At 36.7% G+C, this 22,654-nt stretch overlaps 1 protein-coding gene across 1 annotated transcript in view; it reads right to left on the reverse strand.

Moving 5' to 3' along the window:
* Window positions 1-22,654, reverse strand: part of ERCC5 (ERCC excision repair 5, endonuclease) — a 71,964-nt gene that overhangs the window by 42,396 nt on the left and 6,914 nt on the right. The window contains exons 3-6 of the mRNA XM_071208210.1: window positions 15,555-15,681; window positions 10,686-10,781; window positions 10,295-10,399; window positions 9,981-10,075 (exon numbers count right to left, since the gene is read on the reverse strand). Of these exons, the coding sequence (XP_071064311.1) occupies window positions 9,981-10,075; window positions 10,295-10,399; window positions 10,686-10,781; window positions 15,555-15,681 (423 nt within the window). The remainder of the gene's footprint in view (window positions 1-9,980; window positions 10,076-10,294; window positions 10,400-10,685; window positions 10,782-15,554; window positions 15,682-22,654) is intronic.

A 22,654-nucleotide genomic window follows, 5' to 3' on the forward strand; every position in this document is an offset into this window, starting at 1 on the left:
ATTACAGAACCAAGTGATAAGAACATCTCTACAGAGATAGGTTGGCGGTACCATAATATTCTCTTAAAACCTTTCCTTCTTATGTATTTCTCATAACTATTCTATTCGTGAAGTAATTGCACAAGCACTGACACTAGGAACAAGTTTATACCAGCACTCAGTACTCAAAACCATTAACTGAGGTTTTACATCTCCTGGAAGAAACTAAATTATTTATTAACAAATAGCCCATTAAAATTGGAGACCCTAATAATAGTTGCAGTAGATAAAAGTTTATGAATGACATTCAATGACTGGCTTTCTCACCACTGAAATGGCTGAAGACCACAAAGAACAGCATGTTTAGTGGGGGTAGCAAAAGTCAGAAAACTTATATCCCCATCCTACCCTCACCCATGTAGACACACACACAACTTGTGATCCTCACGGAGACAGTAAGGTCTCTGGCTTGAACTCCTCCAATATCTCAGTTGTACCTTTACGATAGATTCTCATATAATGACCTATCATCTAAGCATTCCTACACTGCAAGGGGATCTCTTCTACCAAAATCCCCTTCATAGCGACAAAGGATAAATAAGTCTTTTTGCAGTTTTTTTTTGCATTCTCACAACAATTTAAAAACTGAAACCTCAGGGCAGCTTCAAATGAATTATAAGAACTAAAATTCAGAAGAGGCTCAATATTTCATGTTCCTTAGTTAAGCTTGGGTCTAGACAGGTTACAGGAAAGTGAACAAATAAATGTACTCCTTATAAATTCTATAATTACATAAGATGCTTACACATATAACTAATTTAGGGGGGAAAAAATCTTGAAACCATTTTAAAACTGTGAAAATGCCAAACAAAAATGTTTTCCCAATAACTGAAGCTTTTCATAAAAGAACTTTTTGTTATTATAACTTTTTTAATTCGATTTTTATTTTTTAAAATTATAACTTTTTAATGGAAATCTTTAAATACTTCACACTTTCTTCCTTTCTCAAATCAAATGTAATATAGAACAGGTGACTTTCTTTACTGTGCCTATGAATATTAATTAATGATATGGAATACATTCATGGTTTCAGGGGTCAATGAAATAGGTAAGAAATTATGTCTTACCCATCAAATATTCACATCATTTGTCTACTGCAAATACTCTTTTAACTACATTGTGGTGGTTTAAAGCTACATACCCTAAAAAACATGTTCTTAAACTTAATCTGTTCCTGTGGCTATGAATCCTTGTAAATAGGACCTCTTGTTCCTTAGAGATTAGAAGCAGTTAGGTATAGCCCAGCCCAATCAGGATAGGTCTTAATCCTATTACTGAAAACCTTACAGGGAAATCACAGAGAGAGAAACCACAGGGAGGAACCAGAAGCTGGGAGTCAGTGAACCCAGAAGAAAAAGAAGCTGGGAAAGGCTGCCGTGTGCACTGCCATGTGACAGAAAAGCCCATGACCAGGGATCATTGGGTCAGCCCCAGAATGCCAGAGTCTTCTGGGAGAAAGCATTGCCCGGATGATGCCCTGATTTTGGACTTCAAGCCTCAAAACCATGCAACAATAAATTCCTGCTGTTTAAGTCAACCTACTGCATGGTATTTGTTTTAGCTACCAGTAAACTAAAACACGCATCCTAGTTTTCTAGAAGGCATAAAGGTGTTTTTCTTGCTATAGAGTAATTTATGGCCTAAGGGAGAGCTAGTCGCTACTCAGAGATGGTTTCTCTTCTTACTTCAAGGGATATAATATTTTGAATTTAGATATCAGCAAACTTTTCCTGAGAGGGCCAGAAAGTATTTTAGGCTCATGGGTGATAGGTATTATGGGCACTATACTAAACTCTGCCATCCTAGCCTGAGAACAACCACAGACAAAAGCAGCCACAGGCAATAAGTAAGCAAATGGGTATGGCTGTGTTCCAATAAAACTTAATTTACAAAAGTTTGTTTGACATGCAACCCCTTCAACAATTAACACTTACATGGCCGGTTAGTCCATAAAAAGGAACAAAGTTGAGCAGCTGTGGTCCAAAAAAGGGGTAGAGAATCTAGGTGCCTACCCCTCTCCCCCACCAGCTCTTAAGGCCCCTCCATAGAACTTCTAGGGCTCTAATGAAAGCAATTTGAAAATTATTGAATTTCCTATCACTAGAAGACTAAGCTCCTGATAAAGGGGCTGGTTACCATATCTTTAGAAAGACTACAACTGTAGTTCTCACACTTGAACATGAAGGGTTCATTAAGACAATAGGTTGCTGGTACCCACCGCAAAAGAGGTACCTGATTACTGAGTGTCTGATCCAGCAGGTCTGGGGAGGGAACCAAGAATGTGCATTTCTAACAAGTTACCAGGTAATGCTGATATTGGACCAGGGACCACACTTTGAGTATCACTGGTATAGAGTTAAGAGGAAAATTTAATTTAACTCAATTCAATAAGCAATTTATGAGCACTTACTAACGATATCAGGTACTACAGGGAAACAAAAGACAGGCAATATGCAGCACCTCAAGCTCTTTTATTAGGGAAGATAAAACAAATGACTTTAAATTAAAGCAGAAAGAGACAGTGCCATAAAAGAGGTATAGAATTCAAAGGAGAATGAGCACATGTGGTTTGAAGCATCAGAGGGGGTGACATTCAAGATGGAACTTAAAAACAGAGGAAAGAGCATGAGGAGAAAACAGAACCACTGGAGAGGAAGGGATATTATCAAGGAACAGCAAGTAGTCAAATTTAGAATGAAGGGTATGAATGTCAGTATAGAGAAGCCTACCGTAGGGCACCCCAGAATTTCAGGACAAGGTCAAAAAAAGATCACCCTCTGAAATAAAAGACAGTAAATACAATATTTAATACATTAAGGTAGTTATCCAAGAAAGTAATTCTGTTCATGAGAAATATAAATATGCGTGTGATGGTTAGGCTACTGTGTCAACTCAGCCAGGTAATTGTGCTCAGTTGTCCAGTCAAGCAAGCATTTGGCTAACAGTAACACAAGGACATTTATGGTCTTCAGTCATCAGTGAGTTTACTGCATAGATAGCTGATACATCTACAATCAACAAGATTGCCGTCAGCAATGAGTAATGTTTTATCCGATCGGATGAATGCCTTAAATGGGGAAGTGATTTCAGCATTCAGAGAGAATTTCCCAGCTTGTCTTTGCACAGCCAACATCTCCCGGAACCTCATCAAGGATCTTCACTGCACTTTCATCGGAGTCTCTGACTTGCAGCCTGCCTGCGGAACCTGGACTTATGCATCCCCATGGTCACGTGAGAGACTCTTTTAAAATCTCCTACTATTGACAGATACCTCCTGTTGATTGTGTTCCCTAGAGAACCCTGACTAATACAATGTAACTGACGGAAGCTAAATTCAGAACTAACTCCAATCTAGGCCCAGGGTATATCTAAAAAACCTAAGACTTAAGTGATAAAGTAACCACTAACAAATGCAGAACCATGATCATATAGAAATAACAAAATAAAATTTGTGAGCTGGCCTGCTGCATTGCTGAAAGGTATATTTGACCTGGCCAGCCAACAAGAGAATTCTGATGCTTTTGATAGGAATATTGCACATTTTTAGTTAATAAATTAACACTCTAAAATGTTTTGAGATTGTTTAATATGAATTTGTCCCATAGAGATTGATCATCTCTAGAAGAACTCCAGAGAACTCGAGAAGAGCATAAAATTTATTTTTATACCTCTAAAGATAAGAACCAGGTTCTGGAACTATGATAGGTATTCCAACAAACTAATGTCATCCTGAAGGCCCTTTGACATCTTTCTAAAACAACACAAACATATAGGCCAGCAGTGGAAGGTCAGCATATAGTGGCTTTGAATGATAGTAAAGAGTTTACGCATTAAGTAAGCAGTAGAGCGCTCCTGAAGAGCAGAGGGATGTATTAGCACTGCACTTTTAGAAGATTTACCTGTAACTATGAGAAATATGAATTGGAGAAAACCAAGGGATGAGGAAAACAGAATATTAATGCCTAGTCCACCTGAGATATGCTAAGGTGCTGAAATAAATCAGTAACAATGGTAATGGTAAGGACATATTTAAATTATGTAAGGGAGAGACCAGAAAAAGGCATTCTCTGTTAAGCAAAAGTAAGAAATTGTAATATGTATCAGAAAAAGAAAAAGAAAATACATTAACATGAGCGTAACCTTCAAACTAACTTACTTTAAAAAAATGTATCTGGTATTTCCTTACTCAAAGTCAGGTAAGCTAAGTGAACCAAAAATGAGAAGCAACTGGAATGGATAGTTAAGGTTGACAACTTCTAGCACAATTTTAATTGTGAGTCATTATGTATCCAGAAAAAATACTTCAACTCCTATTAACAGTTAAATATGTTAATTTTATTAAAAGCCTTGAGCTTTGTAAGGTTACATTTACTGTAACCCAGTGGAGGTGAGCATGTCAGCAAGCATCAGAGTTACTAAGTTAAAGAAAAATAGTCTCTAGAAAAACTTAAAACAAGCCTAAAATTCCTTTATATATATATATATATATATTTAGGAGGTACCAGAGATTGAACCCAGGACCTCATTTTTGGGAGGCAGGCACTCATTCACTGAGCTACATACTGCTTTCCTAAAAAAAAAAAAAATTTTTTTCATTTTTTCTGTTCAGGATCTTGTTTTATTGACACTTAAGTTCTTAGCCTGCCCTTGTCATCGCTTATTGGTAGGTAAGGAAAAACTAATGAATCTCTCCTTTATTCAAAGCACCCGTCCCTCCTTCCATACCAACTTTACATTCAAAGGAAAACAAAACAAGCTAACTTGGAGGTGGAAGGGAGAAGAAAGGAGTAACCACATCTGTGTTGTTTCCTTCCTGCTTTATATCAGTGCTAAATAGTTTCTAGGTACAAAAAAAACAAATGTTATTCATTCAGAATCATGCCCAATGCTGTTTTCTTATATACAGCATTATATCTTTTCATGCAATACAAGTTCATATTCTCACCCACAAATACATACACACATATAAACACACATATATAGCCCACATTTTGCCACAGCAGAGTGAGAGACCCTCTTCTGTTATTAGGACACCCAGTGTGAAAAAGGATTCTTTTCCCATTAAGAATGAATATGATTCTTTGAAAATGAAGGCTTAAAATTGCTGAGAAAGAGGAATAAAAAGGAAGGGGAAAGGAAAGCAGCTGTGGCTCAATTGACTGGACTCCTGTCTACCATATGGGAGGCTCTGGGTTCTCGTCCCAGGGCCTCCTTGTAAAGGGAAGCTGGCCCGCACCTGTGGAGAGGTGACAGCCTGTGCCAGTGGAGAGCTGACGGCCTGCGTGCATCGGGAGCTGATGCAGCAAAATGACACAAAAAAAGGGAGACGAGCAGACACAGAAGAACACACAGCAAATGGACACAGAGAGCAGACAGCAAGCAAGCTGCAAGGCAGGAGGGAATAAATAAATTTTTTAAATTTAAAAGAAAAGGAAGGGGAAGAAGAAGCAGATATGGCTCAGGCATTTGGGCACCCGCCTACCACACAGAGGGTCCCAGTTGGGTCCCGGTGCCTCCTAAAAGAAGATGAGCAGATGTCACCTCCCACCACACTGAGCTCGACTCTGTCCCTGCTGCAACAAGCAGAGGCCACAAGCTAGCGGACGTCACAGCCTGCAGGGAACGGATGAGGCTCAGTCCGTTGGGTACTCGCCTCCCCTATGGGAGGTCTGGGTTCTGTTCCCTGTGCCTTCTGGAGAAGGCAAGCAGACAATGAGCAGACATCTGGGGGAAGGAGGGAATAAATAAAGAAAAATAACATAAATAAAATAAATCTTTAAGAGAAAGAAAAAAAGGAACGGAAGGATCTTGCATTAGTCATGTAAGGAATAGATATTGCTGGCATCTCTCTCATCTCAAGAAGGAGCCCTGGGAAATCTTGCTATTTCAGAAGATAAATCTTTCCTCCCTCTGTAAACAACATGGTAGTTTTTGTGGCATTATTCCCATCCATCTATGTCTCTAAACCACATAAAAATTAACAGACTTGTGATAGGATTTTCCAGGTCACCTGGGAAGTAAATTGTCAGTTTCTTGAACACAGGGTTCTGAGAGAGTGTTTCTTAATCACTTTATTTTCATATGGTGATTAAACAAATAGACCTGAGTCTATTGGAAGTTCATTATATCCAACAAGGCTTTGCAGGTGACTATAGGTCCCTATGGTATAGTGGAAAGCATAACAGAGTGGAAGGCAGATGCATATTCCAATCATCCTTCTGCTACTTGCCATTTGTCTGGACTAGGAGTAAATCAGTTAATCTCCTTGAACTTCATTTCCTTCATCAATGAAATGGATGTATTTAAATCTACCTCACATTGTTTTGACTTAGTATGCAAATAATTCTCTAATACATATGAAATGTAGTAACACACCTGAAAAGGCTTACACTATACTGGTGAATAGGTGCTGAATAATGTTACAGAAAAAGAGCTCCTCCTCTTCTCTTCCTTTCTTTCCAATTGTTTTTCCCTTGTCCTAATTGTTTAAAAAAGATAATTTCAAAGTCTTTTTAAAACAGAGTAACAACTGCCGATGGTTTTTCTCACTACTAAATATTCTGGAGACAAATGAGAAAAGTCTATTTTTTGGCAGCTCTGTCTTTCACAATGAAAGAGAACAGAAAAGATGCTTGTTTTACACATGTACCACTCCTCCCCCTCAATACCATCAGAAGTTACTGGGTATCATGTGTGAAATCATAGGGCACCATTTATCAAATCAAAGGTCTATTCAGTAGAGTTCCTATGGTCAAAAAGTTATACATGCATATTAAAAAGATTTTAAAAAATAAAGTAGCATATACCAAATGTCAGGTTTTAGATATGACAATTAGTACTATGGTAATTAGGAATCAAGCGCTACCACAGCCAAGAAAATTTCCAAGATGAAGTAGACCTGGAGTGGAACCACTGATAAGTAGAAAGAAAGACAAGAAAATTCCAAGGGAGAAGGCAGATTAATTACCCTTCTGTAAATACAAATAAGTAGAAATAGTTCAGAATCAAATATTCTAAAAGGGGAAATTAAAATAGGAAGAAAACTGGGAAAACATATTATTAAAACTTACTTGAAGAAAATTCAGAAACTACCTCCCTTGTTCCCACCAAAAAGGGGAAAACATCTTAGGTAGTTTATCCCATTCCTCAAATTAAAAAGAATGGATGTATGTAGGATGAAGTTTAATCATATAGGTATATAAGTAAGTAGGACCAAGCAACCACACATCCCACATTATTAGGGAAATTGGTTAACATACATATCAAATCACTAAGTTTTGGAAAAATCATGACAAACTTGGGAGTTACCAGAATATTGGGAAATAAAGCAAATAAAGTATGGATCTTCAAATGAGAATTTCTAATAAAATTATAGTATAAAATCTTAAAATTGGAAGGGGTTTTGGACAAAGTCTTTTAAAATTCCAGAATAGTGGTGACTAAATTAATTCCACCCAGGATCTTTTTGGCATTTTACTACATTCCATTAACAAATAATTACATTATTTTGGAATTTGATTAAATTTATATATTTGATGTCTCCTCCACATGCAGAGTTTCTCTGATATATTTTATTTTGCATTAAAATTTCTCTGGGACTTCATGTTACCCTTGATTTCCTTCAATTTCCTGGCCTTTCCAAGATCCTCCTACTCTATTTTGAGGCAGTTGATATTAATAGCACAAAAAAAACAGTAACTGCTATGATGAAATACTCTTACATTTAGTAGGCAGTAAGGCTAGCAAGTACGAGGAAGCAGCAGTCTTGGGCTGGTGTGCTGAGGATGGAGTCTCCCAGGGTCCTACTCATAGTGCAGTATTGGGACACAAACCTAAGAACTATATATTATAGCACATTTCCATTGCATCCTACACCAATGTCTGACATCCTCTCCATTGATTCTTTCTATTCATCCACAAATACATTTTGATCTAAGAATCCACAGTCTACTAAAAGAGATATAAAGGAGTCCATCCTATGAGTCAGTTAAGAAATGATTCTGAAAAGTTCTTAAGTTATTGCTAAGCTCTAAAGACATAAAGTTAATTAAAAACTTATTTCCTGAACTCAGGAATTCATAACATCTAGAAATTTGGGAATCTAAGAGGTAGCAATAGGATGCCATGCATTCTGATAAAAAGTAGTGATGGTCATTGATTGTACATTTTGGATGAACTGTATGCTTTAATATGTACAAATAAAATTGACTCGTTAAAAATAAGTAGTGATGGGGCTAATTCAGAAATGCAGATGATTATTTAATTAGGGGGATGAGTAGGGAGAGAGCAGAAGACAAGACAAGCTAAAGAAAGGGAAAAGTAAGTATCTCCCTTTTTGTATCATGAGAAAGAAGTACTTCCAAAAGAATGCCAGTTTTGGGACAGAGAACAACAAAATTCTCTGCCAGAAATGTGAATGATCCCTTCCTGAATTCCTGCTTCATTCCTCAACCAAGGTTTGATTAAAATAACTTCTGTTGAGCATCTATTACAAGGCATTGTGATGCATAAGTGAATAGGAATTTGGGTGCAGCCCTCAAGTAGAGAGTTCAGATTTTTCTTGAAGAAAGGATCAGGTATACAAAGAATTACCCAGCAATGAAATGAAAGCTCTACCAAAACAAAATTAAATGTAAATATTTTCTAAAGATTCTGAAGATTCTTAAATTCAACTCAGACCTCAAAGACTTCCTAATAAAAGAGATCCAGGTAAACAGATTATAGTTTTAACCCACACAAGTAAAGATAAGAAAAACAGCAGAAGCAGATACATAAAAAATCTCAGATGTTAGATCAAATGTTTGATAAATTTAAAAATAAAAGGGACTTGTAAATATGAATAAGGAAAGATTATTTTTTAAAAACTAATTTGAAAAAGAACTAGCTGTTTCTCACAATTAAAAATAATGAATTTTAAAAAAACTGAAACACAATAGTCGATATAAAAAGCAAACTGAACATACTTGAAATGAAAATTAGAAACCTAGCAAATACATCCTTTTAATTGCCTGATCATTTCCTGAGAGAGATGTGCCAACAATCTCACTAAAAACCAAAAAAAAAAAAAAACATTAACTCTGTATCAAACAGTTGCTAAGAACATTACAAATATATCCTCTTTAATCAACACATTGACCCTATGGGGTGAGTGCAAACATGGAAACATGAGGTCTATACTGGGGGTCAGCAAGTGAGAGCCTAAGAGACAAAACTATTAGGTACAGGAACCAAGATGTGTAGCTCCAAGTTTGCCTAACTCTTAACATAGGTTAACAGAGATACTATGTTCTACTCTATGTTCAGTCCTTGACCTTCGTAAATCAAATATCCTCTCTACATTGTAATTTTCTGATTTGCAAAGTCAAAGATTACTATGATAATTTTAAAAATGGAAGTTTGAAATAATACAAATTATTTCATTAGCACATAACTAAAACAATCCTTAAGATAAACTCCATTCATCTCCGTTATAACCAAGACTTTTCTAGAACACAACTTTGTCACTTCCAGAGTCCACTGTCCTGTTGTTACATGTTCTTATGCACATGTAACCTAACAGCAAATATTCTAAAATCCTTCCATTCCCTCTTAGGAAGAGGAACTGCAAACTCAATACCGCTTTCCAAAAGTTTTACTAATACACACACACACACCATGGACCCAAATACTAATAATGCACTAAAATGTGACATGCCTTAAAATTCTATAAGAAAAGATGAGAAGAGGTAAATGAGTTCAACTAAATATTGAGTAGTGCTCTACACATTACTACTATTTCTCCCCTGAATAAAGAGGTATAAAAAGGACAGTGTTTAGGGTTTACATAATATCCCAAGAATCAAGTCAGCCAACCTTTGAGATGGATCCTAAAGCATATAAGTATGCGTCTATGTACTTATGTATATGTGCTTGTGCATAAAATTTTCTCTTTTTTTACCTACCAGTTTCTCCAGCTGTTTTATTCTTCCCATGTGGCTTATATAGAACATAAGAATATCCTTTCACATGAAAGTGGTCATTAATTTGTCTAAACCATCTGAAAATAAGAAGAAGATTTGCTTATACCAATAGTTCTATAACAAAGATGACACTATTCCAATTCTTGAGAAATTTAAGCATATTTCAAGTTTGGCATGTCTACTAGAGGTTGGGGCCCAGCAGCTAAATACACAGTTTATTATGAAACACACATCTACAGTATTAGTATTTTTCAGAACTAGAAACAAGGTATCACCTCTAAGTGGGGGCTTCATACCTCATAAGTGTTGTATTTCCAGTGAAAGGGCCAAATCTAATATCTTCAAATGGGGGTTGAAAGCCCAAAATATGTAAAGCTTCTTCTTGGGTAATAGGTGGAAGACTACAAAAGAAACATCACCTTTCATTTTACAATTTCAATCATACATAAATATAACTGTCTCGATGTTAATGTCTGTGTGATTTGCAAATAATTTCAGTAATATTTTAAGTTAATTTTTATTTTATAAAAAATAATACATGCATATAATTTAGCTTAAAAGCTTAAAACAGAATATAGTGGTATTTTCTCATTCATATAATTATTCCTAACATGACATTATAGAAAACACAGATCAAATTACTTTTAAATTTGGAATTTGGGGATATCAATAAATTGACATACTTACTTTCCAGCTCCCATTGTGCTATATAAGAAATTCCAACAAGAAACTAATGAGGAGATACCACAAGATGTCTTATACTGTGGTCGGCTTATGCAGTACCTGAGAAAACAAAAGATTGTCTTCTTCATTTGAACAAACAGAAAATAGGCATAATAGAAATATACCCTTAAAATATTTTTATACTTATGAAGCACCAATCATAAGTGCATAACAATAAATCATGTATTTTTAAGAAGTAACTTAGTAAGACCAAGTTCTAAAATGAATGTAATCCAAACTATGGAAAAAAAATTGGTATGTAAATTTAGACACAAATTCTTAATATGTTGATGTAAACTTGTTGAACTGCACACATGATTATCTGCAACTTCAAACATAAGAAAAAACAAAAATCACTGCCCATATACCAACTTTTCAGAGAGATTCTTCAACTCATACCAAAAAGCTCATTTTTTACCTACTGTGTGTCCATCTAAAACCCTTGAGTAAGATGCCGTGACGCAGTAGCTTCATTGTCACAGAGGATTTTAAATCCTTTCATGGCACAATTTAGTTGCTCTAAGTAATGTAGATAATTTTTCAAATGGCTCTGTATCAGCAGAAGTGAAAAAAAGTGTAAAAAAAGATTATATAATATTAAGGAACAAATAAGGCTGGTTTTCAAATGATCTTTCCTTAAGTGCTTTCTAAGGACTATGCTAATAAGTGGTCAAAATGGAAAGGAGAAACAAGGTCTATCACCACTAAGCAGTCTTACTTAAAAAGTTAAATATAAAAAGAAAAATTACATATATTTATGTTTGTATATGTAATATAATGTGCATATTGACACATAACACTGATCAGCAATGACCCTTGTGTCTACAGACTGAACTAGGACCTTTAAGACTGAGAGCAAAATACAATAATGACCACTTAACGTAAGATATTAATTGTCATCTAGGAAACCTACAAACCAGTTAAGAGCCACAAAAGATATATCAGTAGCACAATTATGATTTTGTGTACACTTATTTGCAAGGCTGTTTAAATAAGAATTTCTACCCACAAAAATGATCCTAGCTTTAGAAAGTCATTGAATTATACAGCTCTCCTATTTCACACAAAGAAGCTAACTTTCCTAAGTGCTCATATATTTTTAGATCTAGTGAACATTCTGTTCTGTAACCAGAATTCTCCAAAAATGGATTTAGTGCGCACCATTAAATGTTTTCCATGGCTTTTACATTCCTGATTTTCTTTTCAGTATCTTGGTTGGTTTAAGATCCTTATTTATCATTAGGAGCCCAAGGTTGCTGTAGTCCCTGAATTCTTGCATGTCTACCTGCCTGTGGCTTTTACACTTGAATGACAATATGCATATATAATCCTTGGGTTACTGTTTCTCTCCCTGAGAAAACTAACTCATCTGGAGCCTGGCTGCTAGTGCTGCCATGGTGAAGACTGAGACCAAAGAGATATTTTCGAGTTGCACAATTTGTTTTTCCACCTGTACACCCCTAAGTCTTAATTTATGTTTGAAGTTCGGTAACGTCTACCAGACCAGACCTTGGTGCTGATCAGTCTGTATCATTTTCTCTTCCTGGGACATCATTTGCCCTTTCAATCTGCATCCTCCACCCTTTCCTTATTTCGGAAACATTTCTTTCAGTTGTATCTTTAAATATCTTTAAATATTAATATATATATATTATAATACATAACATTATTCTTCCTCGGGAATAGCATTTATTCATATTTGGACCCTTTGCCTGTTATCTATATAAATATTTCTATAACCATTTTCATAACTTTGTTCTTTTGCACATGGGCTTTGTGTGACTTTCTCACACCTGCCTACCATAGACTCGATTATGATTTTTGCTGTGGTAATTTTTACCCCTTGCTTCTAACATGGTTTTCACCTCTAATGTTTTTCTTTTTCTCCTGCCATTTCTTTCCAAGGGTGTGTCAACAATATCTCCCCTTCTGTTATCATATTTCTATCAGCTCATTTTTAGAAATTGTTTAAACTGTAAGTTTTTTGATACCATAAAGTATTTTGTCTGAATTTTTACTTTATTTCCTTGAGTAACTCCTTCTACGATGTATGAGCCTTTTGCAGATGCCCCCTTTTTGGTTTTGTTTGCAGTTTTTATACAAGTTAGTGAGCTGCTGCTCTCATTCTGATTATTACTCATCTTCGAAAAAGAGCTGACTAGTTTGGAAAGTAGCCCTAAAAATGAGAGGTGGGAGAGCCTGACTTTTGGTGTCAGGTTTGCTTTTTTCAACACGTCATCATCAAAGCTGTCATTTTCCCTCAGTTTTCAGCATTCAAGAAGGTAGCAGTGTTCTCACACCTCAAAATGCAGGCAGTCCCGTGTTCCACTCTAGCAGTCACCACCTCTCCCCCACCCCAACTCGCTAGAGGCAGTGTCCTTGGCTGAGAATTCAGTATGGGGTCTAAGATAAGGGAACAGCAGTCAGCATAGAATTCTTTCTGCATTTCTGCAGTGCTCTCCTGGATCTCCAAAAAAAGAACTCCCCTGCTTCTCCCCTGACATGACATGATCACACTCCAGGGCCTTTCAGGGCTGTGACAGGTAGTACTTTCAAGGAAATCTGATTGTATGAGGCTGCGATGATCTGTGCTTCTTAGTGTTCTTCTTCTCTTGCTCCAGGATTCACAGACTGGTAAGCATTCTTTAGAGCAGGGGTTCTGAACCTTTTTGGTTCCACGGACACCTTTGTCAGTTAAGTGAAAACCACAGGCACTTTACTAAGCCCACACTATATTGTATATTATTTAATAAATACATCACACCTGTACTGACACATCCCCACAAGAACAATGTTTTCTTGGAATTTCCATTCAAGGTCACTGACCCCTCGTTCAGAACCCCTGCTTTAGAGCCTATGTTTTGGGGATGTTGCAATTTCTTTGTTTCAATGAAGATGGAGTTTCCCATTTTTTTATTTTGTTGGTGCAAGGGGAAGGGTGGATGCTTTACTCTACCACATTATTTAAATCATTCCCTTCCATTTTAAATGCATCTTTACAAATCCTTGGGATCAATCCCATCAAAACTTATTTTTTCCTGCTGACATTTTACCTACTCTAGACTCATCGTGGCAACTAATTCATCAGAATTCTCTCAATTAATTTGTGAGAACCAGAGGACCCCCAGGAAACAAATAAGTAATTTACTTATGACCTTATTTAGGCAAACTCCCGCTTTAGCTGTTTAAATATGAGTATTAATTTCAACCTAAGAGATCTTTGTGGCTAGGTGGCTATTAAAGACCCTCTAATCATATACTGTATGGCTCGTCCTAATGGAACACATTTGATCCATTTTTTTTTTTTCTCCTGTGAACATTTTTGCCAGAGTTCAATCTTTGGGATTATTGTACAGTGTTTTATATGTTATAAAAATTGTCTTTACATATACTTAAAAAGAGAGTATTACATACATATATTTTTAAATTATTGTTTGACCTTAAAGCATAAAACAAATAAACAAGCAAACAAACAAACAAAAAATGAGAGGAGTTTCCCTTAAAACCTCATACAAAAGAGTTAAAATAAAAACTCTCAAATCAGAGATTAGTAATATTTAAAAAGCTACCATAAATTGGGCATTTTTCTTTAGAATACAAACTGTATATTAGGGTAACCAACAAAAATAAGTGAAAGCTCTTTTTATCAGAAAAATGCCAAATAATGAAGGTAGAAGGAATGATATAATTTTGAAATATCACCATTTTACAAGGATTCAGGCAAGGATCATCAATGAATTTGTACCTAAAATAATTAAGTGCAAAGTTGATGGGGAAAAGTATATTAGCAAGATGCTATTCTGTCATCCCGTGGATTACTTGATGGCACCAAAGGGGAAAAAAATAACTTTATAGGGTGGGATAGGGCTATCTCTCGCTGCCTTAATCCAGTAGTCACTTTAGAATCCCTAATACTGAGTAACCAGACATTATGTGTCTCCTGCTGTGAAGCAATATGCAGTACACAGCACCACTTAAGCAGTATTCTTGCCTAAAATGTTTAACCAGAATCTAATCAAGCCTTTATATCTTCCAGTTTACAGGAAATACTGAGGTCAGATAAGTAAATTCGATTTTAAAAAAGGCGAAAAATCAGACAAAATTAAGAAAGGTCTCTTCAAAAAGTCAATCTCCTGAAAAGCCAGAACAAAGCAAAACAAACAAATAAAAAACTCAAAGTGACAAGGGGCTGCTCTAGATTAAAAAAGACTCATGGGGGCACAGATGTAGCTCAGTGGTTCAGCACCTGCCTCCCATGTACGAGATCCCAGGTTCATTCCCTGGTTCTTTCTTTGAAAAAAAGAAAGCAAGAAAGAAAAAGACTCATGGGTTCATGGTTAGGTCTAGCCTTAAACAACTACATGTGAATATATTTTTAGGACAATCTGGGAAATAAGAATTAAGCTCGTGAATTAAACATTAAGGAGATCTTATATAATTTTGTTAGGTCTGACAGTGGTATGATGGATAAGTCTGTTTTTAGAGATGCATACTTAAGCAACTGAGTAAATGTCATCTTTGTAACAGAGCTCTTTGGCAAATAAAAAGTAGGTAAATAAATACATTAAAATTTTAACAATTGTTAAATCTAGATAAGAGCTATGTGGACTTCTATAGATGATTCTTATTATCAGGAAAGCTGGGAAATGCTGGCATAACTCAATATTAATCTACTTCAAATGTCTGTTCTACACTTCAAATATTTAGAAATTCTTTTCAGAACTAAATAATTCTACAACTAAAATATAGGAATATAAAAAAACAAAATCATTACTAAAATATATACTACATATTTTTAAAATTCAAAAATAAAAAAAGTCATAAAAATACTACCATCGTCTGAGGTCTAATACTTTGCGCTGCTTAATATCGTCAAGAGGAGAATGCTGAGGATACTCCCTCTGATGTCTTCCTTTTTTATCTGAAGATTTTTTCTTGGAAATTTGTTTCTTTACACTGCCTAGAATACAAAAGTATTAAATAAGCAAACTGCTTAAGATGAAGTAAACTAATGCAACAATAAAATTGTGTATCAAACTTTTAAAAAGTGACTGACACTCATTCTAACAATGTTATTTGCAAATATATTTAAGTAATACAAGTATATTCAAGAATACTCCCCTACCTTAGAAAGACAGAGAATAGAAACAAACAATAAAAACAGCCTTCTTTCCTATCAGGTCTTATATTCTAATTCCAGAGGTAGTCACTTAGCTGGTAAAAGAATCATTAATGAAATTGATTAATTAGTACCTAGAAAATTAAATTACTAACAGTAAACTATTTAACTAGAACACTTTCCAGAAGATGAATCCTTTCAATAAAGAATAAAATCACATTAATGCAATTCTGCTAAGCAAGTAAAAGCACTGCCTCCAATATTGATGATGTGAGGTTTAAAAATATCTTTAGGCCTACAGAGACCACACGTACATTATTAAAATGCAACCTTAGCTCCAGGAACTAGAATGGAACACAGTCAGTCCCCTTTCTATGTGTGTCGTTACTTACGTAAGTATAAACCTCACACACACACACACATTCTCTAAAAGACAAACCATACTAACAGTGATTACCTGGAGGGAAGTAGAAATTTGAAATTGGACAAAGGAAAACAAGTGTATGAGTAAGACTTCAAAATCATTATTGTTCATACATTTATTTCTGAACCATGCTAATGGATTACCCAGTCAAAATTATGTAAATTCAACAATAAAATCGAAACCTCATTTCACTAAAATACTATTAATATTTCAGTTAGCTGTGATCAAATATTTTAATATCTTCCACACATATTCTACTTTAGATACAGTAATCAAATCTGTTATAAAAACTACCTAAAGACTAATATTTTATTTTTACAAGATGCTCTTAAATTTTATTTTTTGATTAATTTATTGAAGTATACCACTCATACATAAATATACATAAACAATAAAGGTATAATAATAGTTGTGAGCTTACAAAACAAACATATATAACATCATACAGGACTCTCATAACTCACCCTACCAATAATAGCTTGCATTGTTGTTTAACCTTGTTAACTAATGCTTAAAGAGCATTGTCAAAATATTACTACTAACCAAAGTATTTTCCCCCAACCAACCCTATTATTATCTTTTTTTTAAAGATTTATTTATTTCCCCTCCCCCCCCCGCCCCAGTTGTCTGTTCTCTGTGTCTATTTGCTGCATGTTCTTCTTTGTCTGCTTCTGTTAGCAGAACGTGAATCTGTGCATCATCTTGTTTTGTCAGCTCTCCGTGTGTGTGCGGCGCCATTCCTGGGCAGGCTGCACTTTCTTTTGCTGGGCAGCTCTCCTTACGGGGCGCACTGCTTGCACATGGGGCTCCCCTACGCGGGAACACCCCTGCGTGGCACAGCACTCCTTGTGCGCATCAGCACTGTGCATGGGCCAGCTCCACACAGGTCAAGGAGGCCCAGGGTTTGAACCGCGGACCTCCCACGTAGTAGACGGACGCCCTAACCACTGGGCCAAGTCTGATTTCCTTTATATCATTTATATATGAACATCCATAAACAATTAAGTGTATAGTAAAAGTTGTGAACTTCCTAAGTAAACATGCATAACATCACACAAGGGTCCCATACATCAACCCACCTCCAACAGCTTGCATTGTCATGTGACGTTTGTTACAAATTATGAAAGAATATTGTCAAAATATTTCTACTAATCATAGTCCTTATCTTACATTTGGTGTGTTTTTCCAACCACTCTATTATTATATTTTAAATATATTTTTTATGACAGAAGTTGTAAACTTATAAAACAATCATGCACATATGCAGAATTCCCACACAACACTCCTCCATCAACATACCACACTGTGGTGGAACATTTGCTACAGATGAGATAATATCATCCGATTGTTACCAAGTCCATAGTGTACATCTGGCTCACATTTTCCATACTGCCTCATTAGCAACACAATACATCTTTCACATAGATGCAATGCTAACCACAGTCCATAGGTCACTCCAGCTGTATTTTTTCCATGCTTCTCCACATTCCCAACACCCTGCAGTAGTGATGTACATTAGCTCTAGCTCACAAAGACCGCTCTTGCTTATGTACCATCAACCACAATTCTCATCGTCCTCTTGGTTTACTGTGCTATTCAGTAGATTATTCTCTAGCATTCTGAAATTGGCATTTACATGCCTAGACTACCATTTTCAGCCACATCCCCATTTGTAAACTAGATGTTACTCATTATGTGTTACCGTCCACACTATGCATTTCCACACTTTTACAGTAAAGCTAATTAAAACTTCTACGTACATTAAACATCGGTAGTCCACCTCAGTCCTCCTCTTACCTCCTTTAAGAATCCACCACCTTCCACCAGGTCTTGAAGATATTTCCAACAATTTCTTCTAGAAGCTTTATGGTTCTTGCTTTTATTTTTAGGTTTTTTATCCATTTTGAGTTCATTTTTGGATAAGGTGTGAGAAAGGGGTCCTCTTTGTTCTTTTGGTTATGAATATCCAATTCTTTCAGCACCATTTGTTGAATGCACTGTTCTTCCCAAGCTGTGTGCATTTGACAAGCTAATCAAAAATTACTTGCCCATACATGTGAGGGTCTGTTTCTGAACCATCAATTTGGTTCCATTGGTCTATGTGTCTGTCTTAATGCCAGTACCATGCTGTTTTTACCACTATAGCTAGGTAATATGATTTAAAGTCTAGAGATGAGGGTTCACTTTTACTTTTCATGATGTTTCTGGCTATTCAAAAATTTGATGATCATGTTTTCAATTTTTTTTTAATGCTGGTGGAGTTTTTATCAGGATTGCATTGAATCTTATATCCATTTGAGTAGAGCTGACATCTTAATGATATTTAGTCTTCCAATCATGAGCATGGAATATTCTTCCAGTTATTTAGGCCTTTTTTGATTTCTTTTAACACTGAGTTGCAGTTTTCTGAATACAAGTGCTTTACATTGTTGCCTAAGTTTATTCCTGACTATTTGAGTTTTATCTGTCAATTTTTATTTTCACCACTCTTTTGACACTTTTAGTTACTTTTATTGATAAAATCTTCATTTCTAGACTCTCTTCCAGGCCTCTGTCTCCTCTCTTTTCTTTTCAGGCTCTAGCATACCCTTTAGTATTTCCCGAAAATCTTGTCTCTTGCTTAAAAATTCTCTCAGTTTCTGTTTATCTGTGAATATTCTAATCTCATACTCATTTTTTAAAAACAGTCTTACTGGATATAAGATACTTGGTGAAAGTTTTTCTCTTGTAGTATCTTAAATATATCAGACCACTGTCTTCTTGCTTTCATGGCTTCTGGTGAGAAATTAGCACCTAATTTTATTGGGTATCCCTTATATGTTATGCATTGCTTTTCTCTCACTGTTCTCAGAATTCTCTCTTGGTCTTTGACATTTGACATTCTGATGAGTATGTGTCTTGGAGTTGGTCTATTTGGATTTTTTCAGATGGGAGTAGGTTGTGCTTCTTAGACACCGATATCTATGTCAATATGTTCAATAGGGTTGGGAAATTTTCTACCATTATTTCTTCAGATATTCCTTCCATCCCTTTTCCATTCTCTTCTCCTTCTTGGACACCCATGACACGTATGTTTGCATGCCTTTTGCTGTCATTTAGTTCCCTAAGACCTTGTTCAATTTTTTTCATTCTTTTCTTCATCTGTTCTTTTGTATGTTCACTTTCAGGGACCATTTCTTCAAACTCACCAATCCTTTCTTCTGCCTCCTCAAATGTGCTATTATGATTCCAATATTTGTTTTTAATTTCATTTATTGCACCTTTCATTCCCAGAAAATCTGCTATTTTTCTATGTATGCTTTCAAATTCTTCTGTGTGCTCATCCAGTGTCTTCTTAAATCCTTAATCTCTTTTGCCATTTCACTGAATTTATTAAGGAGATTTGTTTCAACATCTGTAGTTAGTTATCTCAAATCCTTTGTCATATGGAGGCTTATCTTGTTCCTTTAACTGTGCCATAGCTTCCTGTTTCTTGGTGTGGATTGTAATTTTTTGTTGGTGTCTTGACATCTGGATTACTAGAATATTTATTCTGGGTGCAGATTTTTTCTTTAGTTTAGGGCTTCCTGCCTTTTCTCCCTTGCTGGTTGTGCAGTAGGAGCCAAGGTTGTAATTAATGCTATAAGCTGTGGAGGCTCAAGCTGCCCTCATTGTGCCAGGGACCAATGAAGCATCTCCCAACTTTCTCCTTTGCCAGGGGTAGGGACAGAGTCACCTGTGTGGAATAATCCAAGTTGTGCAGGCCTAGACTGTAGTTACCCAGAGAGACTGATGAACCTTCACATCCTTTCTCCCCTGCCTGGGGCGGGGATGGAGCTGCAGGTGTGGGCAGCAATCTATGCAGTGCAGGTCCAAGATAACCACAGTTGCCCAGGTAGACTTCCGGTTTTCAGTCTGCGCCAGCCAAAGCAACCTGCAGTTACCTGGATAGCCTGGTGCAGGGACTGCCAGCCTTCTCCCTGCCAGGGGTGGGGTTGAAGCCCAGTCTGATCTGGGTGAAAGGCTGATCTGAGTAAAAGAAACTGCTTCCTACCATCACTGTGATTTTCAGTCAGCCCGGCTGCCCCTTAGTCTGGGGGTAGAGTCAAAATGGTGGCCACCGGCCTCTTTGGGGCTTTGGCTGATTCATGTCCCAGCTGTTCCCAGGGTTATATCTTAGCCAGCTGAGTCTAGCAATCAGTAGCCAAAATGAGCAGCCAATCGTCTCCTCCTCCCCTGGTTTTGGGAAATGGAGCTTCCAATTCCAGCCACAGAATAGCTTCTGGGGTGTCTCGTGCAGTAAGAATAGGATAATCAACAGCTTCCACAGCTTGGCCAGTAATTTCCCAGAGAGGCTGGTGCAAGTCCCCGCAGCTTCCTCCTTGCTGGAGGAGGCACTGGGACCTAGGCTAGAGCTGCAATCTGCCCTGGATGGAAAGAAGCCGGTCCCCACCAGCATTGTGATTTTCAGTTGGCCCATTTCCCCTCTTGCCAGGCACACAGTTAAGATGGCGGCTACTGGCCTCTTTCTGACTTGGACAGGCTCAAACTTCAGCTGTTCTCAGGATTATATTTTAGCCCACTGAATCTGTAGCTGATTCAGTAGCTGAATCTGGTGCCCAACCGTCTCTTCCTCCCCCGTTTTTAGGAAGGGGAGCTTTCAATTCCAGCTGCAGGACAGCTCCCGAGGTGGCTTATGCCTCCAGTGGAGGATGGGCACTGGCTACATGGCATGGAGTGCTCTACTTACAAGTCTCTGCAGATGGGCAGTCTCCTCCTTCCATTCCTTCAAGGATGTTGCAGGATGCTCTTCTGACCTCCTGGAGGCCCCAAACAGGTGCTTCAGCTAGTTCCAGATAGCTCTGGGTGTTTACTAAATGCCCTGTAGCAGGAGCTGACACTAGGAGCTCCTTATTCAGCCACTATCTTGCTGGTCTTAAATTTTAAAATATAGATTTTATATACCTATATCCCTAGAAAATAAAAGTGGAAAGATGTCTATTTTTCTCATTTAAGAATAGATGCTGTACAATGAAACCATTTGGCAGTCAAGAACTCAAGAACTATATAGTTACCCAGGGAATTTCAATAATTTTTGTAAAATGTTATAATACTGAAGACTATAAAATCAAGTCCTCCATGTTGTCATTCTTTTCAAGTCCTCACAGAGGACATGTGATTTTTCAGAGTTGAACCCTAGCAAAACATTCGTAAAATCTCAGCCTGCCAAATTTCCGTCATTGGTGAAATAAATCTTCGAGAGACAGAACACAGAAAACTACTTTCCACCATCTCTTGAGATGTTTCAGTGCCCAATAATGACTTAATTCCCTAAATAATTTTCCAAGTCACTTAAAATTTTATCGATTAGTAAGGCATCCTTTGTCCCGACCAAAATCTGTGATCTCAACAGCCCACAGAGCAGGCTATATTCCTATGCTCTCCTGCAAGATTTACATGACCTTGTCCTCTATTCTCTTCCAATTTACTCTTATGATGCCTCAGAATAAGCATATAAGTTCCAAGTGAACAGACTTCATAAAATCCCCATCGACTTGGGGGAGAAAGCTATGTCAAAGTGGAAGTTTTAGACTGGGGTAGGAATATTAAAAAGCAATACCTGACTTGCTTCCCCATGACATTAACTCCAGTAACCTGTTCCTATTGTCCCTTTTCATAAACCATATTCCTTCTTCCATTTCTTACCCTACCCACAACACAAACACATAGCCCCAATACCAAAGATATACAGCTGTCCACCACACTGGCATTTAAAGAAAGCAATGAGGATAACAGAGAAGTAGAAAACCACCATCTTTTTTACTGGAAAAACCACAGGAAAGAATGTGGGGCAACTACAGTCACTGGAAAATGAGATGGGCGATCCCAGAAAGGAAAAACCAGAAGGGGACACCCAAATTCTGTGTCTAAATTAGGCCTAAATCTAGGGCTGACCCCTGAGCTATGAATGGACTCCTAGCAGCATAGCTAAAGCTAAAAGAACGGAACTGAGATTTGAGCTGCCACCCAAGAGACAGAATTTGCATATTCAGTCCAAGTTAATTACCTGTTAAAACCAAAAATAAAAAATGTTTGGACTAATATACCTGAACCCACAGTCTCCATAACATAATATATCCAATATTTAGGATAGACTCCCAAATTATTAAACATGTGAGGAAATGGGAAAATAAACCACATTCTCAAGAAAAGAGATAATCAAGACTGACTCTGAGATGACCGAGATGCTGGAATTTGCAGATAAGAATTTTAAAGTAGGTATTAAAACTATGCTTTCTATAAGGTAGATAAAACACTCTTGTAACCGATGAAAAGACAGCAAATCACAGAAGAGAAACAGAAACTATAAAAAAATGAAAACCAAATGGAAATTTTAGAACTAAAATAATA

The sequence above is a fragment of the Dasypus novemcinctus genome, chromosome 15, assembly GCF_030445035.2.
Source record: "Dasypus novemcinctus isolate mDasNov1 chromosome 15, mDasNov1.1.hap2, whole genome shotgun sequence".
Lineage (NCBI taxonomy): Eukaryota > Metazoa > Chordata > Mammalia > Cingulata > Dasypodidae > Dasypus > Dasypus novemcinctus.